The sequence below is a fragment of the Lepidochelys kempii genome, chromosome 2, assembly GCF_965140265.1.
Source record: "Lepidochelys kempii isolate rLepKem1 chromosome 2, rLepKem1.hap2, whole genome shotgun sequence".
NCBI classification, from domain to species: Eukaryota; Metazoa; Chordata; order Testudines; family Cheloniidae; genus Lepidochelys; species Lepidochelys kempii.
Window position 1 is genome coordinate 230,961,826 of NC_133257.1, and position 27,131 is coordinate 230,988,956.

At 37.8% G+C, this 27,131-nt stretch overlaps 1 protein-coding gene across 7 annotated transcripts in view; it reads left to right on the top strand.

Annotated features, from left to right (window-relative positions):
* CACNB2 (calcium voltage-gated channel auxiliary subunit beta 2) overlaps nucleotides 1-27,131 on the top strand; it is a 396,121-nt gene that overhangs the window by 348,253 nt on the left and 20,737 nt on the right. For 4 of the 7 annotated variants that reach the window (XM_073334157.1, XM_073334161.1, XM_073334162.1 and 1 more), the window contains 5 exons: nucleotides 4,214-4,347; nucleotides 7,887-7,967; nucleotides 8,328-8,386; nucleotides 11,524-11,633; nucleotides 26,400-26,551. In XM_073334157.1, coding sequence (XP_073190258.1) covers nucleotides 4,214-4,347; nucleotides 7,887-7,967; nucleotides 8,328-8,386; nucleotides 11,524-11,633; nucleotides 26,400-26,551 — 536 coding nt within the window. Of the gene's footprint in view, nucleotides 1-4,213; nucleotides 4,348-4,493; nucleotides 4,514-7,886; nucleotides 7,968-8,327; nucleotides 8,387-11,523; nucleotides 11,634-26,399; nucleotides 26,552-27,131 lie in introns of all 7 variants that reach the window. The other 3 variants (XM_073334164.1, XM_073334158.1, XM_073334163.1) reach the window with 1 other exon arrangement.

Consider the following 27,131-nt stretch of genomic DNA (forward strand, 5'->3'; position numbering starts at 1 on the left):
GGATGAGTGAAAAAACAGAGGTACATAGTACTTGCAGTCAATAAGAACCTCATGTCACTCTTTAGTCTTGTCTACACAAGCAAAAAGAGTTTGTTTTCCAATCAAGTTAGCTTCGATGGCGCCTAGGCTACAATACAACCAGCTAAAATGATCAAATTATGAAATAAGATAATTTGATTGAAAAACACACTTTTCTTGCCTGTGTAGACATGGCTTTGTAATAGTAGTAGTGTTAAGCCTGATGTTTTAGCTAATTTCACTTCAGTTCCCTACTTTAACATTTCAACTGAAAAAGTTGTTCTTCATGCCAAATTCAACAGAGTATTTAAGTACATACTTAGGTGCTTTGTTGTATGAGGACCCTAAACTATATTGATGTGCACTGTTAAGGCTTCCACTTTCCACCCAGAGCATTTTGGTGGTAGGCAGTGTGATCTGTGTATAGTTTTATAGCACTTGGGCTTTGTCTGTAGTGATTAGTGATATTTCAGGATGAAACACTTTCTATACTACAAATATTTGTACAGCAGATCAGCAAATATATTTCCATTTATTTGAAATATCTCATTTAATGATCACAGAATGTTTTACGGAATTTGGTGGTAAGAGAACTGAAAATGAAGCCAGAAAATTGAATTATTATTTGAGATATAATTTGAGACAGAGATGAGCTAACCTGGTTATCAAAAACGCAAATGGGTATGTGGAGGAGCCTCAACTTAGCTGGTATTTTCCTCCATCCTGAGCCTATTGAGCACATGCCCCTGTATTTAAGCATTTCTTTAAACAGAGCTTTTAGGAAGCAGTATTTCCAAGAGTTTAATTTTACTGTGCTTGACTCCTCCGTATTGAGGCTTGGGGAAAATAGTCATGAATAGTGAATAGCTGCTTGCTGGTGTATCTTAATATTTTGATTTTTGCATATTTTTGTCTAAAATATACTGACAGGGGAACTTATGCGTGAGTTAGGCATGGCAGTGGACAATGCATACCACCCCATTCCACTCTCGTAACGCACCTCCAACACTCCTGCTATTCTGTTGCTGGTCGTTCTGCTTGGGAGAAATTGACAACTGTACCAAAATATGGACTAATTCCATGATGTGCAGAAATGAGAACTAGGATGAGTTAATTTCACTTTTGAAAAAAACCAGTATGTTACCAGGCTGACTAGTTTAAACCTGCAGTGCAAAAAACAAATGCCAAACAAAATGAACAAATACTGAAAAATGAGATACTTTATCTTTCTGGACCAGTCTGATCAGTCCATGAAAGCCTCATAGCCTACATAATAAATGTGATGGCAACTTAGTATGATGACCAAACAAAAAGACCCAAAATCACAATGATGACCAAGTACATTAGAACAACAATAATAACTACTATTGAAGAAGGGGGACTAACATGAAGATCAAAGAAGAAAAATGAAAGCAAAGAACACAACCTTAAAATGACAAATGCAAAAACCAACAAGCTAATTTTCTTATGTACAATTTGTCAGATTAAAAAAAAAAATTATTTTGCAAAAATGAAAAAGACTTTTGAGGGGAGGGGAGTTTTTAGCTTGAAATATTTCATCCATCTCTGGTAATACCCTTGCTTTTCCTGAAGAGTCTTGGAACGTCAAAGCCTGTATGTTGTTTGAGATGGCCATTGCATTTACTTATGCATTAAGGAGTATATTTTACTACTTAGTCAATGGCTTTTCAGTTACTACAGATGCCTTGTATTATAGAAAAATTCATCTTAATTCTCTTTGAAAAGGTGTCTTTATCGGAGTGGTGTAGTGATTTAGTTAAACATACTCAGAATAATTTGCATAGGAATGGGTGTAGCAACTGGTGGTATCTTCTTTCCTCCCTCTACTCAAGACTAGGCTCTGGGCAGTTCCACAGCCACAGATCTGTGGTTCGTCCCCCGTTTGGCTTCCTGCTCTATAGTGTTGTGGTGAATGCTATTTAAACTCTCTTGTTCGGCGTTTATTACACTTTTTTTATTGTTTCAAGTTTTGTTTCTTACTGTATTTTTGGATTTATTTATTTATTTTGGTCTGTGGTGAGTTAAGAGCTGTCTGGTGCACTGAGACCCAGATACCAGAGGGTGCAGAGCTGGAAAGTGCAGAAGCTCAAGATTTGTCATCTGGGCGTCCAACCCATGCCAGAGCACTTGAACCAGTTAATCAAAATATCTCCTGTAGCAAATATGTTCATAGTAACATAGGAACTGAGAGATAATTGCCCTTATTTCTACTGAGTTACTCCATTTTATTCTTATTGATCTTTATACTATGTAGCACACTGATTGTATTATACAGCTAATAATTGCTGTTTATAATTTGGGAGGGAAAATTTTGGAGGAAAACGTTGGGTTTTTCTGTGGCTGTTATAGGGGAATCAAAGTGATGTCAGAATGAAAATCTGGCCAAATAATCTTCTGGGGAGGCCATGTTTAAAGTATCTATTCAGGAAGTTGTACCTCAATAAGACTCTTGGAGATTATTGCGTGAGAACTATACATGCTCAGGGAAGCAGTTCTATGCTTGGGTGTCCCTCTGAATGACAGAAGGTGGGACTGGACAACAGGGGATGGATTACTCAGTAATTGCCCTATTCTGAAGCACCTGTCAGAAGATGGGATACTGGGCTACCTGGACAAGGAGAAAATGTGTGCTACTCAAACAGAAGAGATGACTGGCCCAAGTAACTCTTAAATCAGAAGCTGCACATAGACTGGCTGATCCAGCTGTTTACCAGTCACATAACTTGGTGGCTAGTACTGCTGCATGGATCAGTGCTGTTCCACCCACAAAACAGCAGCATGGAGATCACCTAGGTAGATTTATAATCACGGTGATTATTTATGGTTTTAGCTAAAGTCTACACTTCTTCTACCACCAATGGACCTTGTAGGCCTTGAATTAATTCAATTCAGCGTACTGCCTTATACAAGTGTTTCCGAAGGTTGTTTGTTTGTTTTTGTTTGTTTGTTTTAGAGAGAGACAGAATCTCGAGGTATCTGTCAGAGGGTAGGTAAGATCTTCCCAGGATATGGATACACAATTTCTGTGGATTAATTCCCTGTGTCCATTTGTCAGCAGTGGAGGGTGCTCATTGGAGACAAGTTTAACACAATACCCAAGGTTATGGTAGACTGCTCTATGTGAGGGTGCCTAAAAAAGTCTAGGATACTTTGTTGCAGATATAGCTAGCAGACCTCTGTTGGCCATACATTGATGAGAGCTCAGTTTTTCATTCTCCTTTGCGTTCTAGAAACCATTTAGCACTGAGTCCATTAATGTTTTTATTGTTTACATTGTCACTAATCACTAACTTGCTGTAGGATGCACCATATATTTATGCTGCCACCTCTGTCTGAAGCATATGATTTCCTTTTGGAGAAGGGGGTGGAGTAGCAATGGTTTATTGTTGCCACTTCCATCTTGCCCTCCCCACTTCCTCACTTGATCTTTTCAGCAGAATTCGGCATGTCTCCATGATAACTAGGCTAAGTTTTCTTTCTTCCCCTTGCCATTCATTTAAGTGTTCATTAACATTAGATGTGTTTTATTATTTCTAATGAATGTATCTTGTGCCTACTGTACATTTTTTATTTAAATAATGTGATTTTAAAAGGTAGTGCCAATTATATTCTGCACTTAGATAATTGTGTGTAACTGAGTATCTGAGGCAGATTTTGACTCATGGAATTAAAAACTTCAGACAGAAAAATGTTCTGTGTTTCGTATCCTAAGTACATAATACTAAAATCTTAATTCAAGATAGCACATTTTGAACTAGAATTCTGTAAAATAAATATATAAATAAATAATCTAGATACTGTAGGTCAAATTCTGTTCTTTTACACTGATGTAAATACAGAGTAACTCCACTGAAGAACTCCAAATTTGTTTCAACATTACAAAGAGCAGAACGTGACCATTTATCAGTTTTGTGAGAGTAGACCTGTGGATGTCTGACTTAATTCTGGAAAAGGGAATTTGAAGAAAATGGTACAGTAGTTGTTACAGATATTGCCTTGTGTGTTTTCTAATCCTAATGTTTTGCACCTTTAAATTTTTCCCTTTAAGTTTTTACTGTGTTCTGTAGTCATGGTTGATTTTTTACTTCAGGTAGTTTAATTTTCTTTTTTTCTTTTTAACCTATTTCTCCTCTCCCTACCATCTGATAATTTTGAATTGTTTGTCTGTATATAGCTATAGACATAGATGCCACTGGCTTAGATGCAGAAGAAAATGATATTCCAGCAAACCATCGCTCCCCCAAACCCAGTGCAAACAGTGTAACATCACCCCACTCCAAAGAGAAAAGAATGCCCTTCTTTAAGAAGGTAACACCAACTTCCAAGCTCCTATCTGTCCACCTGCTCACCTGCACTGCGTCACATTTCTAGTCCTGTTAACTGTCTGCGTCCTTTGACAAGTCAATAACATGCATGCTTTTGTTATTCTTTGTTTCTTTTCCATGCTGCTGTAGCTAAGCAGAAGCAGAAATCGGTAAGTTTACATTGACATGAGCTTTGTTTATCCTGCCACTGGCATCATTAGCATTATTACCCATAATCTATACAAGACAATCATTTTAGAACTAAGGAAGAAACAGATCAACTGATGATTGATTCCATACATTAAAACAAACATGCTAGGTACAGTCTGTGACTCAGTGAAACACTATTACAGTACTTATCCTTTTTGATGGAATAATAGGCACAATGGGAATTTCTTTAAACATTCAAGGAAGTAAAACATTGACAACTCCATATAATGCACCTTTCTGGTGCATGCTTATTCTATCTGTCTGTCTCTTTTTTTCAAGCTTTTTAACTTACAATTCAGTCTATTAAAACTATTATTAAAATCTAATCAAATACTCAACTTGTACTTACAAAAAAAACCCCTTCAATTTTAAATTTAGTCAGTATTTAAACTTCTAATCCACTAGGTGCAAAATCTGCAGATGAGCAAGACCAGTGGAAAACTGCAGACTTGTTTTGGCGGTCTACTGTGAGTTTTTCCTATTGTCATGTACAAATTCTCTCCCAATGTTCTTACCTTCTCCTCCATCAATCGGATTGTAGCATCTTAACTATTCAAAATGGGACTGGTGGTCCTCTCTAGATCCAGTGCCTGTCCAAAAACTGGCCAACAAAGGTGCTACTGACTTATGCTGTTGGCATCCCTTGACTGGGACTCTAAGATGTGCTTATGACGCTGCTTGGATACGTTGTTTATCAGCAAAATATTTAGCAGCTACGATACTAGGCTAGCTACTATAATTCTACTTTCTTTTTAATCCTCAATTTTTTCTTAACGTCTCTTCCTTGGTTTTTAATTACAATCCTTTATGAATAGGTAACACTGTCATACTGCTTATAAGCACTGCCAATACGCAGTGTTGCCAATTCTGTGGATGCATCCAAGCTTAGTGGTGCAAAAATTCCTCCTCTATCTTCCTTTTTATGTTTCTTCAAAAAATAGTATTCTTCTCCCACATCAAAAGGTCCTTTTGCTTGCTTCAGTGAATAATTTTCTTAAATAACATGGCTGATATTCTCAGTCCATTATAGAATGCCTGGAATGGAATGGGAGTTTCTTGTGTTCTGAATGATATTTTAATTAATCATAATTGTAGCTATCAAAAATGCAAATAGTATGCAAAATTAAGATATCTGAATCTCTTTCTTGGCTTCTGTCAATGTAAGCCTCTCCACAAGGCTTAACCTTTGTCTCTAGAAGGACCTGTTAAGGGATGAGATTCTATATGCTTATTTATTCTTTGGCTTCTCTGATTAGAATCTCAGAATCATTTCCAGCTGTGGTGGGTATTTTCTGTAACATGTGGACAGTTGTCTATTAAAAACTGGATGGACAGTAAAAATCACTTAACCATCCAATGGTAAAATCTCTGCCAACACCAGTCTGGGACCAGTCTGGATTTCAACCAGAGACCTAGAGGGGAAAATTTCTGTAGCTTGTTCCCTGATATTGTAAGGGATTGATCCCCCAAACTCTTTATTAATTTTAATAACTGATGCTTTCATCAAATAATTTTGTATAGTTTTTTCACTAATTTTCTGCTGACAAAATAGTTAATTTTAGCTGGTAAAGGCAAAAATAAACTGCGTTGCTGCAATATAGATTTTAAACACCAGCATTCCATCAAAGAAGGTAATTTCTGTATCTTCCCTAATTTTCAGGTAGCTTGTTGAGTAATAGCATCAGTGTTTAAGCTTTTATGGATAGTCAGCCACCTTATAAGAAAGCTCTACTGCATTTTAACCTCGACCTCATAAACCTTTACAGATCTATTATGGATTTTTCTTAGGGATTGTCACTGTAATGCATGCATCAGATTATTTACATTCCTAGTAACAAAAGTTGAAAGGGTATATTTTCATAATTACACAACATAGTTATGGGGCTTTTCTTCAGAACATCTTAAGTAAGATCCTGCACTGTGTAAATAAGTTCTCTTCACATGCTTATGATGCCTTGGGCACTGATATTCATTCTTCTTATGTTACCAATTATGTGGTGAACCTAGATGTAACGAAACAAAACAAAAAAAGATTCAGCCACAAGCCACAAGATTGTTTTCCATGTTTTAGACTGCTTTAGTCTGCTGCTTGTGTGGCATTTTGTGCTGTTGCTGTATTAATGTTTGTCTCTATTTTTTGTGTTTGAAAAGGTTTTTAACTGTTTTTTTATGTGATTAACCTTGGGACATGTTGAGTCCTGAAATAATTAACAATGACAATATCCCATGATGGTGACTGATGTATTTGTACTATGTAGGCCTTTGAAAAATAGATCTGGCATACTTCCTTTTAAACTTTTTCCAGGTTGGTGGATTTGAAACATGTTTTTTTTTTTCCCCTAAAACAAATAAAAAGCAGCCAAAACTTTATTTTTAAAGTTGCCTGATAAGCCAGTTTTGGTAGTCTTGGGGATGTCTTGTGCAAACAGTTTAGTTCAAAACTGTTTGATTCCTATTCTTTACCATGAATATTAATTTATATGATTTTGGCAGTCTTCTGACAGATGCATTATTTATACCAATATATCTTAAAGAAAATTTATTCAAACATTCATAAATTGTGCATGATACATCAGTAAGTAGCTTATTAAATAGTATGTAACTAACATAACCCCTCTCCTTGAGAGCTTCTTATAGAAGGAGCATTGCTGTTCTCAGCTGTGTTTATTTAAACTTTCTGTAAATACTAACACGACCAGTCGTTACTGTGATTTCATATGCCAATGATGGTAATACATATTTTAGAATTTGTGGGTGTGACTATGGAAGTTAGAATATAAGCACTTCCATGGGAATTTACAGTGATGTCACTGTGGTTTATTAAGCAGGAGACTGATATATATGAAAGAAGAGCTAGGCAATCCTTCTCCCCTTTTTTTGTTTGGTTTGGTTTGGTTTGGTTTGGTTTTGGTTTTCTTCCTCCCTCTGGTAATAATAGCTTTATTAGATTTTATAATGGACTTAATAGGGTTTTGAGAAGAACCTTCTGTCCTTACTCAGATGTCACAGCCCTACTGTTGGTCATGCAAAGTAACTTTCAGAAACAGCACATACCATTAACCACTCAGATTGTGTGTGGCTCTTTCTAAAAGGGCCAGTTCCCAATGAAATAGGGAGAGAGGGAAGGGGTACAAATGTAAGCTTTTTCAACAGAAATCCTCAAAGTACACTTCTTGTACTGCATGTCTCTTTGCAGGAAGAGGCAATGAAAAATCAGTGAATCACCAAGTCTCCCTTTGGTGACACTGCTGGAAATTCAGAGTTACTTATATTGTAAATTAATACCATTCTCTGTGCATGCTGAGATTCTTAAAGTGTTTTCCATTTATGCAGACAGAGCACATCCCTCCCTATGATGTAGTGCCTTCTATGCGACCAGTAGTTTTAGTGGGGCCTTCCTTGAAGGGATATGAGGTAAGTGATTGTCAGTGACTATTTTCAGGATGTAAAAAAGACGGTCTGTCTTTATTTTCCGATTTCAGATTAAGAGGGAATGATGTTGAACAGAATCAATTAATGCCACGGGAAGCTCAGGCAAAAATATGAGAGACTATGGGATAAATGCTTTCTTATTTTATATTTTTGCTTATCAGAATTCAGACAAGGGAAGTTAAAGTATTCAGATTGTAAATGTGCTTTTCACACCATGCCACCAAGAGTCACAAGTTTTTAGTAATCCTTAGAACACCAATTAACCAATTTTTCTAAGTCATTAATGCCACGTCGTATTTATTTCATATGCAGAGTTTTAATTTGTTGCTTATTTGCTTTTAGGTGACAGATATGATGCAAAAAGCATTATTTGATTTTTTAAAACACAGATTTGAAGGGCGGTAAGTATTATGGAATCTCTATTTACTTGAATATAGTTCTTATTTTGAAATTAACGGGTCCCTGAGAAATAACATTCTAACCAGGACACCAATGGAAAAAAATTTTGATAATAGGGTGCAATTAATATTAGAGCACCTCTTGTATGCAGTAACTTGTGGTAGGGAATGAAAGCTTCATGAGCAGAGAGCATTGTTGCTGTATGGGGATGGGAAAAGTCCAAGAGACACACATGCATATTATTGAAAGTAAGGTGAAGATGGCGGTTTGTGGCCAAAGGTGGCAACTGAAATCCAAGTGGCTAACCACTTGCCCAAAGTTTTACATGCGTGGTAAAGACATGAACTGAAAAAAATTCTCTTTGTTTAAATTAAACATTGTTTAGTTTAAATTACATGAGTGATACCTTCTCTCCTGGAGAGAAATGTTTGTATAGCCAGTAGTACAAGGGGGTCCTGATTCTGATTGGGGCCTCAAGGCACCAGTGTAATACAAGGATTAAATAACAATTCACTTCTTGTAGCAGTGAGACATACTGTTCTTTGAATGTTAAGCATCCAGTGTTCAGTGAAGTTAACTGGAATATTGACTTGATTAGTTGTTGAGTCAGACTCCAAATGAATATATATAGCAAGGCACCTGCCTTCTGAACAGTGGAAGAAATAAAGTGGAAGAAACCAGAAGAGAGGCATGTTTGTATTCTTTGATGAATGCTTTAGCTCAGGGGTGGGCATACTTTTTGGCCCAAGGGCCACATCTGGGTGGGGAAATTGAATGCAGGGCCATGAATGTAGGGCTGGGGCAGGGGGTTGGAGTGTGGGAGGGAGTGCGGGGTGTGGTGTGCAGGAAGGGGCTCAGGGCAAGGGGTTGGGGCAGAGGAGGGGAGTGGGGTCTACGAGGTGCTCAGGGAAGGAGGTTAGGGTGCAGGAGGCCAATGGCCAATGTGGGTACCTCCCCCGGCCAATGGGAGGTTCGGGGGAGGTACCCACAGGCAAGAGCAGAGCACGGAGCCCTCTGCCCCTCCTTCCCACGGGGCTGCAGAGACGTGGTCCTGGCTGCTTCCCTGACCAGAGTGGGGCCCGCAGCACAGGTGGCAATCCCACGGTCCAGATCCAAAGCCCTGAGGGGCCAGATCCGGCCCACAGGCCGTAGTTTGCCCATCCCTGCTTTAGCTGAACAGAGGTTGAAGTAAAAATGTGCCATCTCTCCAAGTGCTGCCAAATTGTCTGGAGAAAACTTGACATTTTCAATTAAGAGCTTCGGCTTTGTGAGATGCTGGACAATACAGAAAATTGTAATCATACTGTCTTCTAGGATCAGTCATCTGGCATACCATAGTAGTCATCCTTTATAGTAGTGAAGTCATCAAATAATGGATATGTATCGTTCAGAAATTGTAGTGACAAAATTTTAAGTATTGCAAGTAGAAACAAGAGTTGGAACATCTTTCCTTTTTTGCTAAGTTCCTTGTTCTGTAAGTTTTTTGAGAACAGAGTCTTCATGGTGTGATACATTAAAAAAATCATCATGGATGAAACAAGATGTTTTAAAATAATATACAAATCTCACTTTATTCACTGTTACATAATTACACCTGGGAAACAAAAGGGACAGTTTATTCTCTATAGCACATAGGAAGGAAACTGACAAACACGTAAAATTGAAAACTTGTTTTGCAAAATATAAAAATTTAACTTTTAGCAAATGGATATAACAAATCTAGTAGTGCAAAGTAGATTTATGTTTTCCATAACTACTTGGAATAATCTGTACAATGTTATGCCAAGAATCATGGCATTTGGCTTTGCTTTTAGCTGTTAAGCAGACCATGGATATGTTTTTAAAATGTCTCTAATTTGTACTGTAAAAATAATTCTGTTTTCATGTATAAACTCTGGTTCGCTGCATTTGATAGTTCAGGATTTTACACAGATACATACACATATCAGAGTAAATAGAGCTATTTGGTGAGATTTTAACTTAACTGCATATGACTTATCCTCCAAGGGAATATGCCTTTTAGTTCCTAGCAAAATCATTTCCTCCCTCTTAAATGGCAAATAAAAGTATAAATGGGAGGACGGGGGAGAAGAAGAAATGGGATCAGCCTGATTTCAATCTCATCTTTGGAAGAATGTGACCTCTGTGTAGTCCTGGATAGTCCAGAAAGTTTGAAGGTGGAACCAAGCCAAAGGATGTAAGTTGACTGTAGAAACCAGAAGAAGCTGAGCTGTTTTCATAGGAAAAAGAAAATACAAAAGGTTATGTAGCAGGTCACTGTGACCAACTAGAAGTAATCATTTCTAATTGGATCAGCCTCACTCACAGTCCCAAAATGGAGTCTGCCAGGGACTCAGCCCATGGCTTTCATTGGCTTTTCTACCCATACTTTAATTTCTCTACAGTTAGATCCCAAACATTTGAAATTGATAGTGTATTGCGGAATCTGTTGTGACAGTGAAATGTAAAGCTTGCTCCCTGTTACAAACTTACCCAAGAAAACTGAACCATTTGATATAAAAATCACAGCCAGGGCTGCAGCATACACTAGTCTAGGTACTTAGTCTTCTTATCACTTCTGTAACTGTATAGATATTGCTATTTATGTTACACGTGAGGATCAATATTCCAAACAAAGATTAGGGAAAATGTTTTCTATGTGGCAGATTTTACATTCCCATGGAGATACCTGTAGGAGGGAGCTTGAGAGGGCACAAAACTCTGCAAAGGTTATCTTGCTGTATTTCTTTCTAGCCATCTCATCTTGGAGTGTGGAGAAAGCATGAGGTGTAACCTGCTAACTGTGTAAATCCTAAGAGCCCAAGGGAAAGACAACTATATGTTTCACAAAATTCTGGTTCCCACTACCTTGACAGTGTGGCTCCTGTAGATGGTAACCAGGCTGCCATTAGGTGTGCAATCATACTGTGCAAACAAAGAAAGGGATACAGGTGCAGCACTTCCATCAGTACTACTTGAAGCAGTATTAATTAAGGTTTAGATAATCCACTCTTTTATCTACTCCTTACCTCTCTTCTCCTTCTGGTCCTCGCTACCTTTTAATATTAATTGTCTGACTTTTGTTCCCACTTTCCTGCATGATGAGTAACATACAGGTTTTTGTTTGTTTGTTTTACAGTATATCAATCACACGGGTCACAGCAGACATCTCGCTTGCCAAACGCTCCGTATTAAATAACCCTAGTAAGCATGCGATAATAGAACGGTCCAACACAAGATCAAGCTTAGGTAAGTAGTGTATCTAGTGATAATAACCAGAGATTGGCACTATAGTACAGTACTCCCAGTTCATGTCTATAACAAAAATCATCTACCTTCTCTGCTGTGACAGGAGCACTGTTCACAATAATTCCAGTCACAAAGCCAACAAATCAGAGGTCCTAGAAATGTGAAGTCATTTCTGAGAGCATTGCCTGAAAAAATACTTACTGGTACTGGGCTATCCTTCTCCCACTGGGATTAATGTTAGTTTTGGTACTGGCCTCATTGGGAGTAAGAACTAGCCCATAATGCAGATAAAATGTGGGGATATCCCTTTGGATAAGTAAAGATGCAGTTTCACAATACCAGCATTAGGTGGGTTCTTCAATAATATGAGTATATATTACAGGTATCCCAGCAAAAATCAGACTCTTTTACTAACCTTGAAGTTTTCCTTTTCAATATTGAATACTCTTGGATCTGAGCAACTTAATTAAAATTAAATGCAGAAAAAGTACATTTTTGTATTGTTATGGCTGATATAAAAACTGAAATAGGCATAATTCATATTCAGCCAGATTCTCAGCATGCCAATTGGTGTATCTCCTTTTACTTTAACTTCACCGATATACACTAGCTTGGGATCTGGCCCATTGCACTTCTATATGTAGTGAGGCTAAGATGGAAGATCAGCCTTAAGTCTCACTTTCTTGATTTTGACTTGTTTGTGTCACAACTTTAATTATATTTACAATGAATCTAGTTTATTGTATTTATTTTCTGAAAAACTTAAATCAAGATTAAGATCTCCTCTAGGAATTATCTGGGAAAGTTCTATGGCCTGTGTTATAGAGAAGGGTAGATTAGATGATCATGATGGTCCCTTCTGTCCCTGGAATCTATGAAACTGTGCATAGACAATAGAAAATGTCTTAGTTATTGGAGACTAGAATGGCTTTTGAAACTGTTCAGGTGTTTTTGGTGAATATACTTTTAATAATCAGTTTTGTAAACAAAGAGTCTGAATAAATATGCATTTTGCTGGGCATCTTAACATTTATAGTTGTGTAGCAGTTGGACTTTTTAGAATATATTCCTGTAACTAAGAAATGGCTACATGAATTGCTTGAAAATTTGCTTTTGAAAACCCATCCTTTGAGATCTTGGATGGCAAGTAGAGCTGGGTGTATAGTAAGAAAACTTATTTACACAACATTGTGATGATTTCTAAATAAATTTCATTTTGACTGTGTTCACATGCCTTCTTATTTGCTTTGTGCAAAGTGTTGTTCATGTGAACATTCCTGTGATGGAATTTCAGGCCTGTGGCTAAAATTGCTTTTATCATTTAATGAAAAGATTAAGTTAAATTTGTTTGGAGCCAAAGTGAAAGTTGATTATATAGATTAGGTCATCCAATCATGGAACACAAATAGTTTATGGTGATTGGTTGAACAACGTGAATATCATAGAATTAATATCTAATACTTGAAGAATAATCAGTAGGCAAAAGAGTACCAAGTTGAATAGGCTAAAATGTGTTTGAACATGTGAAATTCTTTGATGGATATTTTACAAGTGAAAATCTGTAAAAATTTCAGTCTATTTATTAAGAGGAAAAGGGATAAATTTGCTGAATAAATAGTTCATAGTGAATTGTTCACCCAGCTCTAATGACAGACTTCAGCGTGTAGCACCTCAGCATCTCTTCTTTCTACTCACTGTGGAAGTGCTGACATAATCTCAGTTGCAGTAACACAAATGTGTGTGTGTGTGTGTGTGTGTGTGTGTGTGTGTGTGTGTGTGTGTGTGTGTGTGTGTGTGTGTGTGTGTGTGTGTGTTATATAGGCTGGGCTGGTAGCTCCATCTATTATTAAGGTTGCCTAACACTTCTAAGTTGTATCCAGTTGCTTATAACTTTGCCAAACTTTAACCATTTGGGATGAAATTTTCCATTCAGGGTATCTGCTTCAGGCTGAATTTCAGTCAAAACAGTTCAGCTGTTTCCAAGAATGAAGCTAGGGAAAGATAAATTTTTCTTCCCTCTTAAAAATTTTTTTTGGCAACCTTTCCTTTGAAATGCTCTCGAGTCCCATGCCTTGGAGCAGGATTTTGAAATTTGGCAGAGAGGGCCTTTGTGTCAGGGATGTTCCTTTTGCCATTCCTTGCAAAATCTGCCCAAATTTGGCCAAGTTATAAACCTGCGAAAAATCACAGTTCATACATGCTAAATAAAGACTTACTAGAACTTTGCAGCTAAATTCCACAAAGATTGCCAGAACCCAGTATGCTCCATCCCAGGGCTAACCACGACATTCCCTGTAATTGCAGCTCTGAGTTGCTGCAGGCCAGGCCAGATCTGGACACTGGAACTGAGTTGGGAACATGAGGAGTCTGTCTCTCATGTACTCGCAGTACTGGGCCCAGGCAGTGTGGAGGAAAAATGCTGCCTGATTGAATGATTGGAATGTGGAGAAGACAAAGAGCTGGACTTGGGGTTGTTGGGTGGAAGACCGAGACAAGGAGCCAATGGAGTGGGGAAGAGAGTAGGGCTGGAGGATAGGGGAGGAAGATGGAAGCTCTAACTCAGATCTGAGGTATGGTCTGAGACTGGGAGCCAGGGAAGAAAATGATGAGGGGACTCAGAGCCTCTGGATTGGGTTGGGGGGGGGGGCAATGAGATCAGATGATGAGCCAGGGGAGGAGACTGGGACTGGTTGGGCAAGGACACTGGGAAGGGGAGATGGGTCTGAGTGAGAAATCTAGAGGAGTGAGACTGACTTGGTGGACAAGGAGAGTGGGACTGGGATGAGAACCCTGTGGAGTGGAGACTGGGGCTGCTTAGATGAGAATAGGAGAATGCAAGCAAGGAGCCCAGTTTGGGGAAAAGATGGGACTGGGACAGATTGGAGGGATCTGGGAAGAAGGGTTTAAGTTTGGAGGAATGGGCAGAAGAGCCATGCCCGCTAGAACACACTACCCTCCGAGGCCTGGAATAGGACCCAAGATTCCTGAGTCTCACCACCCATCTGATGGCACACACTGACAACATATGTCTCATTCCCCTCTAAAGTGTTTGTCCACCTAGAGGATAACAAGCTGCTACAGCTATCACTTACTCTGTTCTCTCAAGTGGCAGAGATCCATGTGTGAACCTAAGGTTCCAACCCTGATGATGATGTCACATGATGGAATTTCTGTTTTTTTCAGTTTGCTTAAAATAATAAACCTAGGAAACTGCACAGAGATTTTATATTAAAAGAACATTATTAAGGTTGCAAAGTCAAGCACTCAAAAGTTAGGAAATGCCAGAGTTAAGGTTGTGCATGCAATTTAAATTTAGCTTCCTTGGTCGTTCTGCTGACGCTTGGTACTGCTGCAATTGTAATAGCAGAACTGCATCAGTCACTGAATCCATTCTTGATCTCCTTTCTATGGCAGAGCTACAATTATTTGTATTTGGTCATTCTGCGGATATAAAGAGATTACTTTCACTAGACTTAATTGCAATGAAATTTGATTTTTTTAATTAAAACAGCAGCATTTTAAAATTTTAATTTCCTATATTTTTAATCATGATAAACAGCTGTATATGTAGAATTACAAACAGTATATTAAGGGGTGAATTTTCAAAACAGCAGGCCCATTTTAACAGGTTCAGTTTGCACCAACAAAATGTGTAGCCAGACCTGGCTCCTGAAACTCAATTAAGGACATAATTTGCATCTGTCAAACTGCCCTATGGGAATATATCAAGTAGTTAGATGGAGAAGGGACTCTGATTTGTGCCCAAATTAACATTTAGGGTATAAATTGCACCTACACCAAGTCCTCTGAAATTGTACCACTAATTTTAATATAAATATTACTCAATTACATCATGGAATCAGCCACCAAAATAAGCTCAGAGAACCTGCTTCAATATGGGCAGGAGCGACCTTTTGACCACACACCCTTAGTTGTCTTCTACAACCCCACACTGGAACCCTTACAGGGTATCATTAAACATTTACAAGCCATACCTGCAGACATATCTCCATTGCTATGATGATCAATGCTCCCCACAACACACTTTCCAAGATCCCTGGATCCTACACATGCCTATAACAACAGGTGGTATATCTCATCCGGGGCACTAAATGCCCCAACAACAATTATGTGGCTGAAATGAGACAACCACTATACTCTCAAATGAACTCACACATAAAAATGATAAGACAAAAACACCTTATCACACACGAGCAAACACTTTTCCCCAAACAAGCACTCCATATCTGACCTCTCAGTCCTCATTCTCAAAGGAAACCTGCACAACCCCTTCCAAAGATGAGAGTTACAGTTTAAATTCATAACTTTGTAAGACACTAAAAATCATGGACTCAATAAAGACACTGTATTTATAGCTCACTACAACAACCTATAACACACTAGCCCTCTTTTGTCCTATGACTGCCAAGATTTTAACTGCCCGTTTCACCTTGAATGGTCTCTTACAACAAGTGAACTCCTTATGCAAAACCAGTGGCTCTCAACCTTTCCCGACTACTGTACCCATTTCGGGAGGCTGATTTGTCTTGTGTACCCCCAAGTTTCACCTCACTTAAAAACTACTTGCTTCCAAAATCAGACATAAAAATACAAAAGTGTCACAGCACACTAGAACTGAAAAAGTGCTTAGTTCTTCATTTTTACCATATAGTTATAAAATAAATCAATTGGAATATAAATATTGTACTTACATTTCAGTGTACAGTGTATATAGAGCAGTATAAACAAGTCATTGTCTGTATGAAATTTTAGTTTGTACTGACTTCACTAGTGCTTTTTATGTAGCCTATTGTAAAAATTAGGCAAATATCTGGATGAGTTGATGTACCCCCTCGTTGAGAACCACTGTGCTAAATAATCTGATCTGTCTTGTATTTAGCTGCGACACTCTGAGTACCTTTCCCAGACTTCAGAGTAGCAGCCGTGTTAGTCTGTATCCGCAAAAAGAACAGGAGTACTTGTGGCACCTTAAAGACTAAGACATTTATTTGAGCATAAGCTTTCGGGAGCTCACAAAAGCTCATGCTCAAATAAATTTATTAGTCTCTAAGGTGCCACAAGTACTCCTGTTCTTTTTCCCAGACTTGAAGAAGAGCTCTGTGTAAGCTCGTGCCCTTGTATCTTTCACCAACAGAAGCTGGTCCAATAAAAGATATTACCTCATCCACCTTATTATTCAATTAGTCACATTGTTTTTTCCTTCCTGAAAAACATCAATCTTACCATAAAGATTTACATTACTGTCTCTTAAAAGGAAAGAAAAATATCAATAAAGAGGGGAAAAGCTGCTATACTTGCAATCTCAATAAAAATCTGTTTCCACTGGGGAAATAAATCAGCCTTTTGTAAGAATGATTTTCACCAGACCACTGAGTATAGGGCTGCACAGCAGTTAAGTGTATAGTAGAAGTATATTAGCTTTGCTATGAGACCAATAGCAGATTTAACCATGTTGAGCAGAGAGAACCAAGCTCCCCACCCCCTCCAAATAGAACATGTGAAGTAAAGAACTGCATTTGAAGGATTACAAAGATGTTCATTTTAGACCTCATATTGTTCAGTCTTCCTTGGAAACTGCCTGAGTAAGGGGTATGTAAAAATAAAGATTTGAGGATTTGTCTTGTTTGAAACCAAAGTGACAGCTAAAAATCTCTGTTTCTGAGTATTTTAATGCTAACTAATCTATCCAAGAATGTTAGCAAAATACTAACTAGTGCCAACATTTATGCAAAATGATACAAAGGGAAAAATAAAGTTTTACTCAGCTCTTGTGTGAAAGCTTGCTTTTGTGTGAAAACAGCTGCATACAGAAGGGAAATATTTGCTTGCCAGTAATTTCTATATGTTTATGTGAAATGCCACTAGTTAGTCAAATTTATACTAAAACGAAAGGGCAGTTCATTTGCTAATTGCTTGAAATACCTAAAAACAAGTTTATCTTTTTGAAAAAAATACTCTTCACACAAAGGAGGTAAAGTACATGGTAAAAACTCACCAATATGAAATTCATTCCAAAATTGGCATATACATGGCTATTTGATTCTACATGTGTATATGACATCTGCAGAAGCTGCTGAGTTAGCTTTGCATTTTTTGCTGCTTTTCTTTGTTAGTATTAAGCACCCAAACCTTTTTGTTGGTTGTTCCTATGTATGTGACATTTCTAGCTGCTCTTGTTATAACCTTATCTCATGCTGTATACTTTGTACAAGAACCTGATTGTCTTGGCTTTTTCCATTCTTTGCTTCATTAATGCCCTCCCTTTCCAGATGTTTTGGGTATGTATATAAGCTTGCAAATTATGTTTCCTGCTGTTTTTGTGTTCTACAATTTAGTGTGCCTCACAAAGCCACTGTCTGTTTCCAATAACTGGTATTATAATGATATACAGAAGTCTTAGCTGTATTATGCACTGATTTTTTTCTTGGAGATGTCATTTTCTTTATTTATTTTAAAATGTTAAAAATAAAGTGGAGGGTGACAAGTGAACTATAAGGGTTAGATTTTCAAATGTAGGTGTCTAAATTGTATGTACAAGATCTGCATACACTAGTTCAAACCAGAGAATGTTCATGTAAAAAATACAGTTCTGAATATGATTAATTGATCGTACATATGATCGTGAACCGATTTATCTGATTTGTAACAGCCTGCCTGTGGTTATATGCACACAATTTGCATATATAATTTAAGTGCCTAACTTTGAAAATTTGACCCTAGGAACTTTATAGAATTCCTTGGTATTTTGCTAGTATCCTGTAGATAGTATTCTAAAGAGTGAAACATAAATGCTTATAGAAGCATAAAATGAAACTGTTATGGACAGTTAGTCCAAAATTCAACCATCATTTTTCTGAATCTATATGCAAAGCCAACAGAATGATTTGAACAGTCATATCCATTAAATTCTTCGCAATTATGCTATTGGAAGAAGATGTTAGCGTGGTATTCAATGTGTTTAATAATTTAATTATGACCTCTTTATATGGTTTCTGTTCCAAAATAAATACTTCACTGCTCTTAAAATAAATGTAAACCAAAATGAAAAAGGAATGTTGGATGTCCAACACACTCACAAAGCTCTTTGGCCTAGCTATTGAGTGCATGTAATAGGGACTGGGAAACAGGATTTAGGGCTTGTCTATACTTGAAACACTACAGCAGCACAGCTGCAGCTGCACCACTGTAGGGCTTCAGTGTAGACACTGCCTACACCAACGTGAAGGATTCTCCTCTTGGCAAGAAGCAGTAGCTAGATGAACAGAAAACATTTCTCAACCTAGTGCTGCCTACGTGGGGACTTAGGTCAGCTTAACTATGCCACTCAGCGGTGTGGATTTTTCACATCCCTGAGTGGCATAGTTAAGCTGACCTAATTCTCTAGTGTAGACCAGACTTGAGACAGAAAATATATTTTGGTTTCAAGCTACCAAAGTTTTCTTATCGTCCAGAGAAAAAAACATGGCTTTAAAGGTAGGAAAATATCTTGACCATCTCCTTTTAAATTAAGACTTTTTGAAGATACTGGCCAGACCCTAAGTAGTAGCCAAGAAACTCTCTACATAACTCAGATTTTGAGGGCGCTCTCCCAATCCTGGGGCTGCCTTAAGCCAGAAGAATGCTCTTACCTGTAGCAGTTTTCCCAAGGAGCCAATCTGGCAGCCAGCAATTGCTGAGGTATAACAAAGCCCTGGCCACACCCCTGGAGAGGTGGGATACCTTAGAGATCTCTGAGGCCTGGGATCTCTAAATTTCTAGCCCCCACTCAACATCAGAATACTCAAGTCTTCCATTAAGCTGCACCAAGCACAGCTCAGGATCAGGATCTGTGTATAACTGTTACTTGTGTGCACACATTAAAGTTGTGTGTTGAACCCTAACTCACCCATATTCTGACTTCTGAGTATTTAACTCTACAGATTTAATAACATCATTATTTTGAATATAATTTCATGGGGTTTTTTTTCCAAGAAAAAGGGGAGGTGGTTGGACAAGAATAAATGTCCCCAATTCAGTAAGTTACAGATACCAGGCAGCATCATATCACCCAACTTTCTGTTAGCACTAGAGGCCAAGTCTATATTCATGTAGCAATCTTTTTACACCTAAAAGAGGTATGGTGATACCATACCTTTTTATTTTAAACATCAGTAATTTTAAAACAACAAATCAAATTTTTTTTCATTTAAGTTATATATTTTAGGTTTCAGTGAGATCTATGTATCAAGCTACATTTGAAGGAAAATCTGATCAAAGTTTTACAATTATGAATATTCCTATTTGGCCAGTTGGAAAAATACATACATGACTATAACAACACATGCATTACATTACACCTTTCTAAATGCCCACTGCAGTAGTTACACTATATAGCTGGACAAGTTTTCAGTTTAGTTGTTTTAGAGCCAGATTCTGCTACCTTTACTCATGTTGAACCTCACTCAGTGGGACTGTTTGTGGAATAAGGTATAACGGGAGGTGAGTAAGGATATCACCATCTGGCCTGCAATGAATACTTTACAAAAATGTCTTCACTTTCCTTACTGCTTCTCGGTAACATGCTTGATCATTGTATTTAAACAATAAAGTTTGTGTTTTAGCCACTTAAATATTGTAATGATGGTACAAGTACTTTCAAAGTCATGACTATTTACAGTAAACAAGTAGCCACTTATTTAGGTGCCTAGATATGGATTTCTGAGCCTAATTTTAGGTGTCCATGTTTCTATATTAATCCATTGTTTCCAGGATTTGCTAAACTACACTATTCACATTCACTTGGGTTCAAACTAGGAAGTCTCATCCAAAGTGGATTTTTGTTATTTTGTTTAAAAAAAAACAAAGGGGGAAAGGTAGGTATGTCTTTGTGCGACTTACCATTTTTAAATGAATATTTGCTGGTGATTAATACATATTGTTCACTGAACCCTTTGTATTCTGATATTACACCAATTATGGTGGTTGAATTTCTGTGGCAGAAGTTATTTGATTATAAACAGGACTTGATTTTATAGTTACATTTTATGCAGAACGCCCAAAATATACTGTTGGTTTTAAATTTATAGATATTTCAGTTATATTTGACTGTTTAAAAATCATTTTAATAGGACAATCTTAGTAAAATTTACTGTCTCTTAAACTGGTTTACTGTTTAGTCTGTACACATGTTGAACGAAATGGTCATCCCTCCCCCTTTTTCCTGTATAGGTCGCTACTCTTCTCAATAAATGCTAAAGACCTATCTGGCTTCAAGACTAAGCTTGATAAGTTTATGGAGGAGATAATATGATGGGATAGGCTAATTTTGGCAATTAATTGGTCTTCGACTATTAGGGGTAGATATGCCCAATGGCCTGTGATGGGATGTTAGATGGGGTGGGATCTGAGTTACTACAGAGAATTCTTTCCTGGGTGTCTGGCTGGTGAGTCTTGCCCACCTGCTCAGGGTTTAGCTGATCGCCATATTTGGGGTCGGGAAGGAATTTTCCTTCAGGGCAGATTGGCAGAGGCCCTGAGGGTTTTTCGCCTTCCTCTGCAGCGTGGGGCACGGGTCACTTGCTGGAGGATTCTCTGCACCTTCCAGTCTTTAAACCACGAGTTGAGGACTTCAATAGCTCAGACATAAGTTGGGGGTTTGTTGAAGGAGTGGGTGGGTGAGATTCTGTGGCCTGTGTTGTGCAGGAGATCAGACTAGATGATCATAATGGTCCCTTCTGACCTTAAAGTCTATGATTCTATGATTTTACCATTTTGGTGCAGCAACCTTTTTTCTAAGCCACACTATTGGCTAGGCCTGGTTTGATTGTGGTCTTTCCCCAATAGAATGCTAGCTTTTATTTTTTTCATAATTCATTAGAAACCAGTGGCCTTGATTCTCTCTGTTATACTGTTGTAAATCAAAGAGTAACTTGTTTGAAATCAGTGTGGTTACACGGTGTAAAACCTGTGTGAGAACAGAATCGGGCTTCCAGTATCTCCTCTCTTTCTGAGTTGATTTGAAAAATATTATTGTCAAAAGTCACTAGTATGAGATGTTACTGATCATTCTAACATGACATTTATGCTTGTGCATAAGTTATGAGACTGTTCATACTGTTTTCTCTGCAGTATAAACAGCATTTGTAAGATCAGTGGCTGGCTGTTTTTTTCCAGAAGAATAGGGCTGATTTGATTGTATAGCTGATGAAGTTAGGATAGTAACTTAAAGACCTGATGCTTCTAAAAGAGGGTATGTTAATATCAGCAGAAGACAAAAATGATAATAGTTAAAGATATGTCAACAATTAGTAAGCCAGAAAATATAAATAAATGGCTGCAAGAGAAAGGTCAAATAGAGTCTGGTATTTGGATGTTGGATGATTTATGGTTGGTTAGTGTAAATTGACATTTAAATGTGCACACACCAGTATGGTCAATGTAGCCCTATTCCGTCTGTCATCGGTTAATTCTTGGAAACACATGCCATCCTTAGTTGTTGCTGCTGAAAATCAAAATACTTTGCTTCATCTAAACAAAACAGCTTTAGGTTTGTAATTCAATATTCATGGTCCAGATCTTGCAGAGTGGTAAGATCGCTCAGGGTATGTTTGCACTGCAGCTGGGAAGTTAATTCTGTGCTCAGGTAGACATACACATGCTAGCTCTGCTGGACTTAGCACTCTACAAATAGCAGTGTGGCTACAGCTGCTCAAGCTAGCTGCCTGATACATACCCAGTGATTGGGTGAGATTGTATTTAGGAAGCTAACCTGAGCAGCCTCCCTTTCCACCGTGGCCACACCTTTATTTTTAGCATAATAGCTTGAGCCAAACTAATGCGTGTAAGTCTACCCGAGCTGGGACTTACACCTCCCAGCTGCTATGTAGACGTACCCTTTATGACCACTCCCTTTCCAGAGGAGCCTGAAAGCTGCTCTTGCCATCCACAGAAGGATCCTCCTGAAACATAGTGCCAGTGTAGCAACTTCTGTGTCAACCCCCGTTCATAGTGCAAGTGTAGGTGGCATTACTGGGACTTCCTTACATCCCCAAAATACTCTTGGCAGCTGTATTGGCCTCTTGGGGCTGTTAGCAGCCCGAGTAATTTAGTGCAGACTTCAAGGACTTATTCAGACTTACAGGAATGCAGTGGTTACCTTTGCACCCCTCCTCCATATCTGAGCCCATACATTTAAACTGTCTTTAATAATTCCTTTTTTTCCCTATTACTTTTGCTGGATTTTCTACTTTGTGTCAATATATAAAAAAAATGGCTCAAAGGTTTTGATTACCTTTTTTGAAGTAGAGGTAAGGCTTATTAAATAAAAAGAGAGAGAGACAAAAGTCTCTCATGCTGGAGTTAAGGCTATATGCACAAGTACATAACCTCACATATTGTGGCTTTGAAATCCCTTAGTTAAAAGCTAAGGCCAAAATTTTTAGATATGGATTCTTAAACATAGGAATTTAAATCTATTTTAGACACATAAATAACTAGCCTGATGTTCAGAGGTGTTGAGCAAATGCAGATCTTATTGGCTTAAGGGGGAGCACAGAACCTCTGAAAATAATGCCAATTGCATAGATATCTACATCGATACTTAGGTGTCTAGTTGTCAGTACTCACCTGAAAATTTTGGCCCAAGTGTTATCAAGAGTTACAGAGCACCCACACTCATAAGAAAACAGCAGCCATAATGTTCAGACTGTGAAATCAGCAAAGCCTCAGGTCTTGGTTCCAAAATGTTATGATTTCAGAAATTTCCTTTATAGACTTCCAGGACTAATTTAATTTCTCTTTTGGGAGAGATCATTCTAGCTCCAAGGACACTGGTCAGATCCTCAACTGGTATAAATCTTCATGCAGACAAAGGGGCTAAACCAATTTGCACTAGCCAGGGTCCTAGCCTACTATCTTCTTGAAGCATTTTCCCTTTTGAGCATCATTATTTACTAAGTAGCTAGGGAAGCCTTAACTTCATTCCACTGTGTGATTGCTTTTCTCATAATCAGAAACCTGCTTTGAAACCTTTGTTTTTGAAACAGTTTGAGTTTAGAATGAAGCGGATGTCAGAAAATCTTTGATATCTTCACTCTTTGAAATAAGTTGTAAGAAGATGGCATGTGGTGGCAAAGGAAGTTTCCATTATTCTAGCGCTAAAGTCAATGTGATTCCTTTCAGACATATTGATTATGCTGTTCTCAAGGTCATGTGGCCTTCACTTAATAGTTGTGTCTTTTCTGAGTGCTTGTAAATTTTTCTTTTAGGACACTGTCCCTTTTCATATTTCAAACGTTGGTGAAATCTGATTCTGATGGAATCTTGAAAAGAATAGAAATATTACATCATACAAAAGGTCTAATATATTGGCAGGTGCAAGTAGTAATTTCTTATAATATAATATAATTCTTTCTGAACATGCTGGTTGACACCAAGAAGTATTTTGGGGGGATCTGGAATTAGCATATGACTCTTCAGCTAGTCTGAGGGTTTCAGATCAGGTTGGTTTTGTCTCTTATATGGTACTTTTCCACTTGTTCAACAGCCCTTGAGCTGTACTATATTTGATAGTAATTATGTCACAATTTTGTTGTTTTATCACTTTTTTGATGTTGCTGATAAACATATAGCCATGAACAGATGAATTCCATGCATCAGCTGAACTACAACACTCATGTATGTTGGATTTAGCAGCTCCCTGTTGCCGTTATAGATTGTGGGCTGTACTAGTTACCACTGAAATGCTCTGCATCTGTTCCACACGTTTGAAGGATGATTCCATTTTCCCACCCCAGCATCTGTGTCGTTCTCTCAAACAAAGCTCTTCTACTGCAGCTTTGCACAGGAGACCACACATTTTACTTTGATTAATTTGTTGAGTTCCTAGAGAAGTGAAGGACTATCCTGTTCCGCAGTGATAACGCTGTAACACTGATAAACTAGTTACAGTCTTAAAAACCAGCAAGTGTGGTATGGTCTGAGCTGTCACCTGCTGCCTCACACTTTACCTTTCGGCCTGAGGAGTGAAGTCTTGGATCTTCTCCTTGGATAGAAAGGCTTTAACTGAGCAGTGATTAGCTGGGGTATTATGTACTTTGGTTGGCTGCTGGAAACAAATTGGGATTTTTGGTAACTTATGAACCCTAGGTTTCAGAGTAACAGCCGTGTTAGTCTGTATTCACAAAAAGAAAAGGAGTACTTTAGCTCACGAAAGCTTATGCTCAAATAAATTGGTTAGTCTCTAAGGTGCCACAAGTACTCCTTTTCTTTTTATGAACCCTAGTGACTCTAACAGTGACACATTGATCTTTTGTCACCCTCCAAAGTAATGCCATTCACCACAGAATTATCCAAGTAGAGGAATGTGTGTGCTCCTAGCCCATGCAGGCTGGCTACATTTCCCAAAGCATTTAGTGACAACTCATGCTGCTAACCCAGCTCAAACAGCAAACACAAAATTGATAACATAACACTATATTTTAGTGTTTGGATAGTCCCTTTGTGTGCATGTCAGCATCCACTAGTTTCTTACCCTTTTGAATTTACCTTATTCTAGTTAGTTATCTTAAATAGTGGTGTGGAATGAGCACAGAACTAGAATCCCATTCCCATTTGAGTTATGATCTTGGCTCCAACATTGACTTCATCTGTAGGTTAAGCAAATCATTTAACCTCTGATTCAGTTTCCCTGTCTGTGAAATAGGGGAAATAATTAGAACTTGGCAGAGAAAAGTTATCTTCTTAGAAGATTTCACTATTTTGAAATTAGGGGTTTTTTTTCAAAAAAAATTTGAAATTCTCCATGAAGAGGGATGGAGGCCCAGCTCTGGAGCAGTCCTCCTAGGAGCTGCCTTGGAATCATGGACCTGTGAAGCCCTTGGTCCCTAGAAGCCTGTATATGGGTGAACTGGCAAGAACCAGACAGGTTTCTGTTGGAAACCTGCTTGTTTTCTCAGGAACTGCATTGAAATAAACTATTTCCATGGAATGTTCTGATTTTGATGAATCGACAAATTCCAATGAAAAACTGTTTTGTCATATATTTTTCTGACCAGATCTGATAATAATCCTTATCTACCTCAAAGGTTATTGGGAGGATTATTAGCATTATTTTGAATTTTTTGTTTTCAAAGTACTTTACAAATATTGACCAACATTTTCAGACCTAGTGCCATATTACGTATAGGGCCCAATTTTGAGAGATGGTAAGCATTGATAACTTATGTTGAAGCAAATAGAAATTATGGGTGCTTAGTACCGTATGAAAAACAAGTCTCTTCCTGGTGCCTCACTATAAATTTAATTGTGTAGCTTCAGGCACTCAGGTTTGAAAATTATGGTCATTAAGTATAATTAGAGTCTGTGCTGCAATAACTTACAAATAAGGAATCTACTGAGTTACTGTAGTAAAATTGAGGGATTCATATTTCAAACAGGAGATCATAATGCTGCATACACCTCTTTGCTATACACACATGGATTTGATCTTATAAGAAGGTGTTAAAAACTGCATATTAGTAGTATACAAAAGCATGAAGGTGAGACTGGTAAAGAGTATGACCTTCAGAGAACGTAAACTGTAGGCGGAATGTTCTTGCTAAAGATATGTTTGCTTCAGTAGAATGCCAGTGACATTAACAATTAACAGCTCCTGCCAATCTACTCAGATGTTGTGGGAGCTGCATGCCAATCTACCTCATTTTTACATTTGTTAGAATTAATTTCTGTTAAATATTTTCATAACTCTAATTTTCTACTTATCTGCAGCTGAAGTTCAGAGTGAAATTGAACGGATATTTGAATTAGCAAGGACATTGCAGCTGGTAGTACTTGATGCTGATACCATTAATCATCCAGCTCAACTAAGTAAAACTTCTCTGGCTCCCATTATAGTATATGTAAAGATTTCTTCTCCCAAGGTAACTATCTTACTGCGCTTAATTCTGTTTCAATCCACTCATTTTTTGAGACCTGTGCCACAGGTACAAAGAGACACAGGTTCTGAACTGGGTGTCATTGAAGATCAATGAATTGCACTTTTGAATTATTTCCCTTTGGATGGGAAGATACCATTAAAAGGATATAATCTCAATCAGTGGGTTACAAAATCACTTTTTTGCAAAAAAGAGATAACTATAGTTCTAGTGGTTACTTAAGTTAGAACTAAGGGAAACAGTTCTCTTGTTTATTATTATTTATGTAATATTGCTTTACAGAGTGTCAACAGTTTGTTAGAAGCTTTGCAGAAATATGAGCTAAGGTCCTTGTCCCAAAAACTTTATAATCCAAGTAGACAGTATAGAAATGAAGATAAGGGAGGAGATGTTCTGAGCAGCAGGACAACTGATCAGTACAGTTCAGCACACACAGTGTTTAGTTCTGTAATTTTTGTTCAGTTTATTCTTAAGATGTTCAGTCATTTAATTTACCACCATTTCGCTGTGTGGGGATGTCTACATTTATAGTCTTCTTGGAACAAGTACATCCTGAAAAGATGTT